Source organism: Rhipicephalus microplus, chromosome 9 (genome assembly GCF_043290135.1).
Source record: "Rhipicephalus microplus isolate Deutch F79 chromosome 9, USDA_Rmic, whole genome shotgun sequence".
NCBI lineage: Eukaryota > Metazoa > Arthropoda > Arachnida > Ixodida > Ixodidae > Rhipicephalus > Rhipicephalus microplus.
Window position 1 is genome coordinate 16,288,747 of NC_134708.1, and position 13,123 is coordinate 16,301,869.

A 13,123-nucleotide genomic window follows, 5' to 3' on the forward strand; every position below is an offset into this window, starting at 1 on the left:
CTCTTCCTGATTTACATTAACGATTTGCCACATAACATCTCTTCTTCTATTAAACTTTTCGCCGATGACTGTGTTATTTACCGAGAAATTAAAACCCCTTCTGACCACCTTGCCCTTCAGTGTGACTTAGACAATGTTTCATCTTGGTGCGATACTTGGCTAATGAAGCTTAATGTTACTAAATGCAAAGTAATGAGAGTCTCACGTCGAACATGTAATATTTCTACTAACTATGTACTTAATAATTCTCTCCTTACTAAAGTTAGCTCATACAAGTACCTTGGCATTACAATTTCTGACAACCTTTCCTGGCAGTCTCACATTGACATTATTAAAAACAATGCTAACCGCACACTTGGTTATTTACGCCGTAACTTCTCCCTTGCCCCGATGCAACTGAAACTTCTGCTCTATAGAACATTAGTCCGACCAAAGCTAGAATATTCATCATCTGTATGGGATCCCCACGTAAACATCCATATCAGTAGCATCGAAGCAATTCAAAATCGCGCCGCTCGTTTCATTTTGTCGAACTATTCCCGTACAGCAAGCGTAACCCATATGAAGGCAACCTTAAATCTACCCAGCCTATCATTTCGCCGCAAAATCTCGCGCTTGTGCCTCTTTCACAAGTTGTACCATACCATGCACTCACTGAGTAACTCGCTTTTTTTGCCGCCATCCTACATTTCATCCCGCAGCGATCACCACTTCAAAGTTGGAATTCCAAGCAGCCGTACAAACCTCCATTTTAATTCATTCGTGCCCAAAACAAGCACGGACTGGAATCACCTTCCCGCTTCCATTGCATCCATCACTGACCCGACCAACTTCAAGAATACCATAAACGCATACCCTTTTTAAACATGCTCCATTTGTTTGAACAGTTTGTTTGTTTGTTTTTCACCACTCCTCTCTGTAACGCCTTGTGCATTGAGAGAAAATAAATGAAATGAAATGAAATGAAATCATGTTGCTCGTGACGTCCGCCACCTTCACGGCGACCAAAGCCGAGACTGGCCAGAGCCACCGCCTTGATTTTTAAGTTTCAAGCGCAACTACTATAGTGGCTAGCCACTATACAAATATCATCGCACAAAGGAGCCAAATCTCAGACAGCATGAATCGGCCGCCTTGTAAGGTTCACCTTTGCAAGAACTCTCGGTATCCGCACTGCGGATACTCGAGCCGTCGAGGTAAAATAAGCCAAGGTGCGAGCACCAATACCGATTACATTGTTTCAGCCACATTAGCAAAGCTAGAATGGCCTGGAACATAGAAACCAATGGTCTCTTCGTTTTGGCTGCACCGGCTGAACCAGTTCAAAGGGTGCAGCACCTTCGTCCTCGTTTTGCCGGAGCAGCGCGCGCCCTCTGTCGCACCCTCTGCACTGGCTCCCTCGTTTTGTCTAGGTGTAAGCCTAGTTCCTGACGAGTTCTGTACCGGCGTGCACGCACTCCAAAGCAGGTGCAGAGTAGTGCAGCATGGCGGGCGTCCCCCCAAGGCCAGAGCAGACGACGTTGCAAATAGTTGTTCAGGGCGTTCAAAAGGAAGTTAAGGCACTTCACAATCCCGACGGGTCATTTATGACGGACGCCAACGGTTACGTCTATGAGGCATCAGGTAAGTCAGGCTGCATGCATTGCCAAAAAACGTGGTTAGCGGCCAGGAGTCGTAGTCGGTCAGCAAACAGCCTCGTAGCATTGCTTATGCTATGTCGGTATTTTTAATCTTGGTTTTCGCCCTTGCAGACGGCAAGCGCGTTACGTTGCGGTTCATGGCAGGGAATCGTGAAAATGACCCCCCTCCGGCACAACCGCCGACGCCTTCTCCTGCCTGCGACGGCGACGTTGACAGCGATGGGGCTTTAGCCGCATTTCCAGCAGCAGCCGCGTCGGCTGAAGATGTGGAAGAGCTTTGGAGCGCCCGAAAAACAAGGTTCTTCATCGCCAAATACTCGGAAATGAAGGACTTGGTGGGAAAAACCAGGGCACTTCGGTATGTCATCCTATGTCCAAAATTATTTGCAGCTTTTTATTATTCCGTTTCACTCTAGGCAAGCACCAACAAGATAAGGGCGCATGAAGTTCACAATGGCGATGGTTATTGTTGCCTACATTTTACTGCCAGCAATTTACATTTTACTGCCCCCCCCCACTGAAAAAAAATTTTGGCTATGCGCCTGACTGTGACATATACGTTTACATATACACACAAACAGTATGTATAGTCACGCACATATATACACAACGAAGGCATTCGTAATGTTTCATTAAGTCAAGTGATCTTCAAAAACAGCGACGGTGCTTTTGTGTTGGGCATTGCACAACCGCTGTCTTGCCGAAAAGGTGCAGCACCTCCAAGCTCAAGCCATGTTGCAAGTGTAGTGCTGCCTTGAGAATTTGCACTAGAGGGAATTGCATGTTGTTATTCTGAGGCACATCTCTAGCAAGTCTCGCCCTGCAGTCCTTGTGTCTTCACTGTCTGTCCGCATTTCTCTCGCACTGCCACTTTTCAAGATGGTGCAGCTCATTGTTAAAAGAGATATGCTTCTTGACACGTGCTACCCTATCTTTGAACCTAGACTGCGCCGTCGTGTCAGCAAACAAGGTTGCGCAGCTGCATGTTTTACAATGCAAAGACAGGTTAGAATATGGCTGTCTCCTTAGTGAAGCTTTATGATCCAAAAGAGTGATTTACACAATGTTCAACTTCTCCAACATAATGCTTCCCGCACAAAAAGAACGTTCGCAGTTATCAGAAGTGTGTGAATAGTGAATTTCGGAACCTAATCAAGTAAGAGTCAAATAGTAATGGCACCAAATAGAATACAAATAGTAATTGAATACTGTTTGAATAGTAAGTAGACCATTTTCAAAACAGCCTTAGAACAGAACATTTTATTTGAAACAAATAGTCACAAACTTTCGACAAAGGCCATTACAGTCAGTTTGAATCTACTCAAAATACCACAATTACGAAAACTAAGGTAATCTCGTATGCAGCAGGAACTAGAATATTCGTAACATTTTGTAATTGTAGGTTCAACTACGGCATTGACTAGCGTTATCAACGTGAGACTTTGTCACCTCACTTTAAATAAAATTGGGACACAAAAACAAAACAATTTACAACCAAACATTGCAGATACAACTAAATATGTAACGGAGCAGATCAACCCGTCATCACAACATGGCCTGCGCACTAAAAGCGGATAACAATGGGCGTTGAAATTTACATCTGCAAGAACAATTTACGCAAACGCAAAACTTGTATCTGTTGCTAGTCGTGAAGCTGCAAGCACTCGTAGTTCCCACCTTTGGTTATTACAAGACGAAGACAGGAGCTGATAAATGCGATACAGCTAAAGTGCAGTAAAAATTGAGCAAGAATGGAGCTTTCAGAAGCGCATTCATTCGACAATCAATATAGTGTAGGTAGTCTTGCAAAAGCTTGGGCTGCGTACAGGTCACATTAGGGATTGAAAGAATGACTTGTAGCTGTTTCGTTGTTTTGGGGTTCTCCCGCCAGTGCCGATTATTAAAAGAATATTTGTTACTTAGAATATGTGCAATTCGATTCGACTTAGGAACCGAATACAGTGCTGTTTGATTCATTATCCAAAATTTTCGAATAATCGAACATCCCTAGCAATTATCCCTGAAAGCTACACATATGAAGTACTAAGGAAAGGTTCATGTGCTACTGCAAGACTTGGGTCACGTTACGTCGCTTCCTTCTTTCCTACTAACTGTGCTTTGCTTTTTTGTTTAGCACAAGAAGGCTTCTGTGGAAGAAGTTGGCTGAGGCCATCAATACGGAGTTCTTGTGCAACGTGACTGCCACACAAGTGGAAAACAAATGGAAGTCGCTGGACAGAGCATATAAAAAGTCAAAAAAAGACAACAATTCTTCAGGTCACCACCGTGTGAACTGTGAATATGAAGAGTAAGTTACGATTGTGTCTTCATATCTTCAGTGATTCTCATAGTGTCTATTACAGAGAGCTGGCAGAAGTCTTGGAAAAAGAACATAGTGTAAATCCAAGGCTGCTCTTGGAGCCTGGAAAAACAATCCTGCCTAGTGCAAGTCCAGAGTAAGTAAAAATTACTTAATTTGTGCTGTAGCCTGGAAATGACATGGCACCTGTACAATTACTTTCAACAGCACCAGCATCACTGAAGCACCTCAAGATGCAGCAGTCCCAGTCGAGTGCAACACAGCATCCAAAGTTCGGAGCAGCACAACGCCAAAAAGGAAGCGCCAGAGTAGGTCCCAAGTCACGCCGCTCTTGGAGGCATTAGAAAAAATGCAAGCTTCGAGAGCTAAGCAAGAGGAGGCAGCAGTGAAACAACTGGAGGAAAGAAAAAAATGGGAAGAGGCAAAGGCAAAGCGGCATGATGAGCGCATGCAGCGATTCGATCGGTTGATCGACGTACTCTCAAATAAGGACGGGTTATAATATGGGCAATAAACTTTTATAACACTAGCAGTGTCTACTCCATCTAATTTGTTAAAAAAAAACATTGCTTCTAGACGCGGCACCCCACTTCGCAAAACATTTGCACACTGAATAAATCGCGAAGCAAAGATGAACTTCTAGCACTGTTCCTTTGCAATGAACTCTCGCAGAGACTGACTGTAGCCTGGCAGACTGCAATCAAAATCTCCTTCACTTTCATCATTGCCCACATCTTCTTCTTGGGGAAGCGTTGCAAGTTCCTCAAGGAAGTCCCTTTCATCGTTGCACATGTTGTGTAGCACACACGCAGCCATAACTATATAGCAGCACTGTTGCACACTTTTTGCATCAACAAGGTAGAGCCTCCTAAAACGCTGTTTAAGCAGGCCGAAGGTGTTCTCAATAAGCACTCGTTGTTGACTGTGTCGTTTATTGAAGCTCTTTTTCCACGTAGGAAAAGAACTTCCATTGTCCTTGAATGGGGTCATGAGCCATGGCATCAGTGGATATGCACTGTCACCCAGTATATAATTGTCTTCACATTCCTGAATTGCGCGTGCAAAGAAGGGGCTCTCCCTCAGGACACGGGCGTCGTGAACCGAACCTGGAAACCCAATAAACACGTTCAGCAACTTGTTCCTGTCGTCGCAGATTCCTTGCAGGATTATCGAAGGCCACTTTTTCCGGTTGAAGTAAGACTGCGTAGATTCGCTTGGAGTGAGTATCCCGATGTGTGATCCATCGATACAGCCGATGGTGTTTCTTGGGCCCTTGCCTTTACTTTTGGCGAGGAAGCCGTTCTTTATGCGGGTCACTTCCGCGCTACTAGGCCAGCAAATTATCTCATCGCTAATAGCGTGTAAGAAGTGAACGACCCGTGTCACACAAACATGAACAGACGACTCGGTAACATCGAATTTGTCGCCTATGGCGTACATAGATATTTGTGAGCCTAGGTACACAAGCGCTATGAGGCATGTTTTTTCGGCACTGATTTGTTGGCGGCCTTGCACTGCCCTTGGGTAGAAGGCTGAAGTCTTGAACTTGGCCCTGAAACTATCAAAAGTCTCCCTGGACAGCCTGAAGAGGCGCTTGAATTCATACTCATGGTACCTGCCGATAATGCTTTCGTACCCGGGTACACGGTTGGCATCGTCGCGCACCAACGCGCACGCGACCAAGATGCACGCATCGTCGTACTCATCGTCGCAGTCACTGCAAACGGCACCGCTGACGGAATCGTCGTCGCTGCTCGAGTCCAGCAATTCCATCGCAGTCACAAGAAGTGCCATCACGGCCGTGTATTGATCGGACAAGGCGGCGGAGGCGGCTATTGCTTACACTACAAGGTGTTCTCCGGCCTGCACTCACGTCAACTCACGCCTTCGTTTTGGCTGTAGCCGTCGCGCGCTAGTGTCGGCTAGTGCCGAGGCGTGGTTGAGGCTGCACCTGCACTTGCTCGACCGGCGCTGCACGCTCACTGCACCGCTTGGCACCGCTTTTTCTGCACCTGCACTTTTCTGAACTAGTGCAAGCCAAATCGAAGATTCCTCAAAAAAGCCAGCCCTCGACTAGCTGAATAGGTGGTGCCATCTAGCGCAGCCACAGTGAACCACGCAATCACAACATTGTTATTGCAGAAACATCGTGCATTGTAAGTCTGGTGCGAAAACTGCGCGGTGGCATTTTTACAAATGAGTAACCTTTTTAATTATTTTCACCTCAAAAGCATTACGCGTAATCCAGCATGTTCATGACTGTGGTTGCACGAAGTGTCACAAGATGTCAACACCATCGTTACAGTAGCCTTGTATTTCTCACTTTTTTGCGTATGCCAAGATACTGTACATGATAAAAAAGTCTCGTGATTTTGCCGCAACGGTGATTCTATGTAAGTTAAACTCAGTTTAAATGCAGTTAGCAACACCATTTATGGTTTGCGAAAAGGTAAAGGCATATGCGTTTAAGTTTGTACGGAAACGTTCACGTATGAGGAGCTGAAAACGTTGTAAGACGTGCGTTCCGGTAAGACGGTAAACGCAAACTGGTATCCGGTAACACGTTAACGTAAAGAATTAAACGTACAAGCTAGAAGTTACACAGAGGTACACGTTACGCCATTGTTCTGTTGTCGCACATGTCGGACTACGACCGGCCGTCCGGATTGCTGGCATCGGCGGTACTGGCTTTAGTCGCAACTCGCAACTGCGGCACGAACGGAAAATTTTTTTTCTTTAGTGTTAAAAGCTGTCAGAATAGTTAAAAATTATTTATTGAAAGTAATTCACTTTATTTACCTATGTACGCTAAATTTAACACTTAATTTGTAAACATATTTAAAATATACTTACGTGACCGGCGTAATATAGCGTGTGACCTTCGTGCGGCTCGCATTTGCGTGCGCGCAACCATGGCGCCAACTAAAAGGCATTCCGGTTGGGTATGGGTTGGGTACGCAACGCCGCGCGCTCCCAAGCCCGCAGCGCCTCAAGAGAAGGCGTACGCAGCACTAAAACTCCTTAGTCTCTCCCCTTTGCGTGCTCAAGGCTGTTGCGCGCGCTAAATTAAAAAAAAAACACTCTATTACCTCACCAAGAACTGCGCAACGACTTACGGAACAAGCGACCATCGTGGCATAGTCATTTGAATGACCACGGGCTTTTGCCGAGCACACTTTCGAATTCAGGAAGTGCCATTGAAATTTTTTGGCACACCGTTAAATCTAAGAACAGGAGCGTCTAGCGTTCTCGCCTTTTATCGAAAACGTGACTGCGGTGCTGGCATGAAAAGCGCGACCAAAGTCAGCAGACGAGGACCGTAATCAGTGTACCACAGCGGGGGCTCAAGAACGAAAATGAACGACTTACATGTATCTCCACAACGTACACGATGCAAATGCATGGTCAGTGATCACTTATTAGTGTAGTAAGAAAAGTTCAATTGAAACGTTGCGTTCCCAATTACAATAATGATTTGGTAAATATGCACCAACATCCTACTGAACAAGCCAATGGGATGAGGACAATGAAATGGAGTAGAAAGAAGTTAGCTCTATGTAAATTATTCAAGAAACGAAATGTTAGTTTTGTAATTTTTTTTCTGCTTATCATTAGGCTAAGTGTCTCCGTTTACCGTTGTGCAAAGGAAATCACTGAAGTCGATCCCACAGGTCCACCAATACCCAAGCCCTCAATAATGCATGATCGATGATCGCAAGTACATTTCGATTACAGCTCATGTTGACGAACGTTACGCAAGAATGTATAAACAGTGCTGATGCAGGCGATGTAACAAAATATGAATAATTTTCCATTATCAGTCAAAAAGACATAACAAAGGCTTACAGTTATTTTTTCCTAAGTATGATACGTCAGAGACGATGCGTTAAGAGGCATCAGCAACTATAGACTTCCGGGACCGTCTGTTCGAAAAGTCGCACTGCACGAGACCTTTAATAGTGATCGATACAGTGGTGTGGGGGAAACGATGCATAGTTTTCCTACGTTTACACGTGTACCGTGGCTAAGCGATGAAGATGTTTGCGACGTCATCTTTTTATATGCCAGCATATAAAAACATACACGTTTTAGCGCATCGCGCAATCTACAGGGGGCAAACCCTTTCAGCGACCGGCTGCACAATGTCTATTGGCAAACTCAGACTAATCTTTGTGCTCACACTTACAGTCATAGTCGTGTAAGTAATGTTCACATCACGTCTATCTACCTAATTACGTGTAGTTACTTAAGTGAGAACAATGCGTCCTCTCTGATTCTTGTTATTCACCTGTGGGGATTTCACAATTCAGGCGCTCGTCACATCTGACGTCGCTAATTTATTTTTGCATCTTGGTGCGTCCTAGTAGTGTTAGTTCCTAAGAGTGTGCCGTGGTCTGCCCAGATGTAGGTCAACAGAGGCGAAAATTGCCATTGCAGGTGACTATTTATACAAACTCACATTGTTGTAGAAGTCCTGAGAACGCACTGTTGCCTTCAGAAAGGCGCCAAGCATCGTTCGCTAAAATGATTGTGAAGTACAACAAAAAACTTCCCTAGGTCTTCACTCCTGCATCTAAGCCATCGATACCTCCTTGGTGTCGTGCTCGATCCAAAGTGCATGTTAGTGTACCAGGGATCCGGAGGAAATCTGAGCTTTCATCGCCCGTGCTGAAACAACTGTCTCTTCTTCTTTTGCACGAGAAGTATTCAGACAGTGTACATGTATATACCGATGGCTCCACGAACCGCCAGTGTTCGTCAGGTGCAGTAGTTGTCCTATTAAGAGGTGTTATAATCAGCTTTAGGACTGACCACCCCATGGCATCTACAGCAGCGGAACTAGCTGGTTTGCGCGCTGCACTTTGTGTGGCCAATCGGGAACCACCGTAACAATGGTCGATTTTCAGTGACTCAAGGGCTGCCCTTCAATCAATGCTCTCAGCACTCAATCACGGGCCGTACGAACAGCTTGTTATCAAAATTCGATGCCTTCCCCACATTTCACACGAGAAAGGGCATCATGTGACGTTTCAGTGGCTGCCAAGTCACTGCGGTGTCATAGGGAACGGACATGCTGATGCTGCCACGCAGGCAGCTCTTGAAGGAACACGAGAAGAAGGCATACCACTTTCGTGGACCGATGCAGCCAGTATTCTTCGACGACTTGCGTGTGAAGTCACGTTTTCACTGTGGTGCCCACCAAGCAACGAGACGATTCGTCAACACCACCTGTCCTCTTTGATGGCTCTCCGCATGCCCACTGGGCTCGACCGAAGAAAAGCCAACCTTCTTCATCGCTTATGGCTAGGACTGGTATTAACAAAATCTTTTTCCTTTGTCATAGGATTGGCCGACAACGCTCTCTGCGATGCCTGTCATTGCGAAGACACAATACACCACATCCTGTGCCACTGTCCGTTGTATGACATCCAGAGACATTCACTGGCATCCGTTCTTGCGCAAATCGACAACAGCTAGATGTGTGTGGACACTATTCTGTCAAGTGCCTGAAAGAAGACATCGCAACAGAAGGCGACCAAAGCTCTGTTCAAATTCCTACGCGACACGGACTTGAACAAGCGGCTGTAACAGCAATGTCACACACCGCGAAAGACAAGACTGGACAATGACTGAGTGTGCGCGCGTGTGCTGCCGAATGTGCTGTGTTTATCTCTCTTCCCGCTCTGTTCTCTGTCTATAATCTTCCCCATACCCCTCCCATGCGCAGGGTGGCAAACCGCCTGCCTATAGGCTGGTTAACCTCCCTGCTATTCTTTTCTTCCTATTTTCATTCCTTCTTCCTTTAAATGCGAAGCATTTCTCAGCAAACTTCGGCGACTTTGAGCGTGTCTATCTACCTATCTAATTATCTATCTATCTATTTATATATATATATATATATATATATATATATATATATATATATATATATATATATATATATATATATATATATATATATATATATATATATATATATATATCTGTCTGTCTGTCTGTCTGTCTATCTATCTATCTATCTATCTAGCCACCTACGACTTTTAGCTCTCCTCGCCGTTTCGATAACGTTATCAATACCAAACTTGGTACGGCACAACATGACTGTATGAAGAACATGTTTGACTAGTCATAACATGAAAATATTGACACGTGTGTCAAAATGTCATGATTTACATTTCATGATCCTGCAACTCTTGCGGTGGTTTTGGTCACTTGGCACGTTACGTTGCTTCATTTATGAAATTTACGCTCACCGGCAAGAAAAAACTAAACATAATGATCAGGCGCTGCTACAAGTGCGCGCTGCATCTCCCCATGTCTACGCCCAATGCGAAACTCAATGACCTAAAACTTCAGAATATCATAGACGAATTCACATAAGCCCAACGTATATCACACTACGAACGATTAGGTCAAACTCCTACAGGACGTCATCTCGTGTGCGCACCCGGCATACCTTACGTCTCCCAGTTTAGCCAGAAACTCCCAATTTTTTCAGACATTCGCGACACCTTCGTGATTCCCTCCTCCCTACCACGCAATGTGACCCTGAATATAACCAGAAAACACGAGTAGACCGCGCCAAGCAACTAGGTAATTGCTAAGCGAAAGCCATGCACGTGGCGTATGTAGACGCCGTGGAATATCCTACGCATCGGACCGTGGCCGTCGCTATCGCTACCGGGCCGCAGTACATAAATACCGCAACTGGCATCATTCACGCAAACGAACCCAAAGAAGGCGAAGAAGCAGCCATCACTCTCGCCTACGCTTCAGCCCAAGCATCCTAAATCATCAGCGACTCCAAGACTGCCATCTGCAACTTTATCAAAGGTTTGATCTCCTAACCGGCGCTCCGCATTCTCACAAGTACACCTCAGTTACGTCACTGCCGCGTTGAGATCGTCTGGACTCCAGGCCACTCAGGGCTCGCAGGGAACGAACACGCTCATGACGCCGCCCGAGCTCTCGTCCCCCGGGCGCGTCATCAAACAGAGCACCACCCCTCGTGACCTGACGCGTCTGAGCGAGATACGATGGTCTCCTCATTTCGCGACAATGCAAGCGGCAAAATGATTACCTTTGGAGAAATCCTAATGTATTACCGCAAGGCCAGACATAAATACTCACCACCAAACAAGTGCCTTAGTAAGCAGCAGTCCACTACCTGGCGTCTATTACAGACACCCACTTTCCCCTGTCCGTCGCTGTACCGCCATAATTCCCCCGATGTTAACACGCTACAATGCAAAGTGTGCGGTGCACCTAACGCTGAACTCGACCATATTATATGGCCCCGCATCGGTGGTCTAGTGGCTAAGGTACTCGGCTGCTGACCCGCAGGTAGCGGGATAGAATCCCGACTGCGGCGGCTGCATTCCCGATGGAGGCGGAAATGTTGTTGGTTTTGGAGCGTTAAATCCCACATATCGATAAATCAACCATAATATATGGGCCTGCCCCGCAGCTACTCACTCATTTAAACACAGCACGAACCCTACACTCACAATCACCGCGGCCGTGCAGTGGGAGGCTTTGCTGCTCAGCCCGTGCCCGGAGGACCAGCTCTGGGCTGTTCGGCTGGCCAAAGACACCGCCAGTCTTCAAGGCCTGGCCGCTGCCTGAGGAAGGGGGTTACAGAGGGTACCGTCTGCCGGCCCCCCACCACCTTTGACCCCAGCAGAGACACTTCAATAAAGTTTCTTCTCACTCTCTCTTGGGTCACGCCGCAGTTGCCACGCCAGGCACCGGTCTTGCTATATACTCGCTGGCGTGCCTCACTGCGTTGCCTTGACGCATGCGCGTTTCAGCGCGTCCGGCGTCCCTCCGTCACAAAAAGAGGGAGACGCAATGTTTTCTGAGTAACGCATCGGCACAAAATGCAGCATGTCGCATTTCGCGCCGGTTGCCATCGGAATGCACCGACGGACGCTGGTCGTGCCGGTCGCGCCTGGGGTCAGACTATATGTTGCTCGCGTTTTGCTAACGTAGCGTCACTGTCCCCAGCGTGCGCGCGCGTCAACGCTACATTGGAGTGTATTGGGCCTTACATGATGCGCTTGCGGCCGTTTTGCTAGCTTCACATATACGTTTGAAAGAAATTTGTGTAGTGCGAGGCGAAAAAACGAACACAGGAAAGAATAGACTGAGAAGACAGAGCGCTACTATCAACAACATGTTTATTTTCGACCTCCAAGCTGATTTTAAGCCATAATCGTCAGGCGACCAAGCAGATAAGCACGTGTAATGCAGATACATGCACGACAATGCCATCTACCTACAAGATAAAACGATAAATAGGACAACAAAAACCTCACAGATAAAATCACGTATCACTGCGTACGCAGAAACGCCAGTTCCTTGGGTGACAAGGCAATTGAAGGCTTGCTAGTACATACATCTCCAAGAGCATCAATAAGTTCGGCTTCTATGATTAACCGAGTCATCTCATCCTTATGCCGACCAACAATGATTGTACTCTGGAACAAAGGCCGGCAGCCACAAGAGCGAGAAAATCTGGTGGCAGTTTATTCGCCTTGTAATTGTGTTCTCTCAATCGCTCATTCACACACCTACTGGTTTGGCCGACATATTTTTTCCCACATGTGAACAGAATAAGATAAATTACGAACGAAATGCACTCCACAAATTTGTGTGTATGCCTTTTTGTGCACAACACCCTTTCCTCGCGTGACGGATTCGTCAGCACACACAATTTCCCAAGTTTATCACGTACTGAAAATAGCACCCTAATAGCACCCTAAAATTCGTCATTTATCTTATTCTGTTCACATGTGGGGAAAAATATGTCGGCCAAACCAGTAGGCGTGTGAATGAGCGATCGAGAGAACACAATTACAAGGCAAATAAACTGCCGCCAGAAGGTTTTCTCGCTCTTCACATTCACGCGTGTGGCTGCCGGCCTTTGTTCCAGAGTACAATCATTGTTGGTCGGCATAAGGGTGACATGACTCGGTTGATCATAGAAGCCGAACTTATTGATGCTCTTGGAGATGTATGTATTAGCAACCCTTCAATTGCCTTGTCACCCAAGGAACTGGCGTTCCTGCGTACGCAGTGATACGTGATTTTATCTGTGAGGTTTTTGTTGTCCTATTTATCGTTCTTTCTTGTAGGTAGATGGCATTGTTGTGCATGTATC

At 46.1% G+C, this 13,123-nt stretch overlaps 1 protein-coding gene across 2 annotated transcripts; it reads left to right on the forward strand.

The window, feature by feature from the left end:
- The first annotated feature begins 1,183 nt into the window (after positions 1-1,183).
- LOC142771553 (uncharacterized) lies at positions 1,184-4,489 on the forward strand. 2 transcript variants are annotated; one of them, XR_012885986.1, is made up of 4 exons: positions 1,184-1,623; positions 1,752-1,998; positions 3,775-4,096; positions 4,168-4,489. XR_012885986.1 is itself a non-coding variant. In XM_075873186.1 (3 exons), the coding sequence occupies exons 1-3, from the start codon at positions 1,485-1,487 to the stop codon at positions 3,950-3,952; spliced, it is 564 nt and encodes a 187-aa protein (XP_075729301.1). In that variant the 5' UTR covers positions 1,184-1,484; the 3' UTR covers positions 3,953-4,489. The 2 variants fall into 2 exon arrangements, 1 of the variants encoding a protein (XP_075729301.1); XM_075873186.1 differs by having other exon boundaries at positions 3,775-4,489.
- The last annotated feature ends 8,634 nt before the right edge of the window (positions 4,490-13,123 follow it).